Source organism: Nestor notabilis, unplaced genomic scaffold (genome assembly GCF_000696875.1).
Source record: "Nestor notabilis isolate BGI_N333 unplaced genomic scaffold, ASM69687v1 scaffold17154, whole genome shotgun sequence".
NCBI lineage: Eukaryota > Metazoa > Chordata > Aves > Psittaciformes > Psittacidae > Nestor > Nestor notabilis.
The window spans coordinates 1006-1563 of NW_009927047.1; the positions used below are offsets into that span (position 1 = coordinate 1006).

Below are 558 nucleotides of genomic sequence, written 5' to 3' on the forward strand. Positions count from 1 at the left end.
CCTCTCTGCCCTGCTGTCCTGCAGGAGGTTGTTAGCACCCGGGACCGGGAGCTGGGGCAGCTGGTCCTGCGCTACCGTGACTACCAGAGAGCCATCAAGCGCCTGGCCGGGATCCCCATCCTGCTGGAGAAGCTGCGCAAGGTACCTCCATCCCTCCATCCCATGGGGACACTGGGGTGGGGTGCTGGGCAGGGGGATGCTGGCCACGGGCTCCTCCTGACCCCACTGGGCTCTCGGCAGGCCCAGGACTTCTATGTGGAGATGAAGTGGGAATTCACCAGCTGGGGTAAGCTCGGGGCAGAGCATCGCTGGGGAGGGAGCGGGAGATTCCCAGCAGAGTCCCCCAGCCCCAGCATCCATCCCCATCCTTGGGATGGGAGACACTGTCCCCCTGTTCCCCTACACCCCAAGCTTGCAGACCCCTGTCCCCAGGCCTGTTCCCCTCCCCAGCTCCACGCTGTCAGCCCGCTCAGGTTGCGGTGTGGCCCCATCCCTGGCTGGGCTATCGCTGTCTCTCCCCAGTGCCGCTGGTGTCCAAGATCTGCCCCAGTGACACCT

The 558-nt window shown here is 65.6% G+C and overlaps 1 protein-coding gene across 1 annotated transcript in view; it reads left to right on the plus strand.

Annotated features, from left to right (window-relative positions):
* Window positions 1-12: 12 nt before the first annotated feature.
* LOC104405234 (ankyrin repeat domain-containing protein 13B-like) overlaps window positions 13-558 on the plus strand; it is a gene marked incomplete at both ends in the record, with an annotated part of 1943 nt that continues 1397 nt past the window's right edge. Inside the window, 3 exons of the mRNA XM_010013883.1 lie at window positions 13-141; window positions 241-286; window positions 523-549. Of these exons, the coding sequence (XP_010012185.1) occupies window positions 13-141; window positions 241-286; window positions 523-549 (202 nt within the window). The remainder of the gene's footprint in view (window positions 142-240; window positions 287-522; window positions 550-558) is intronic.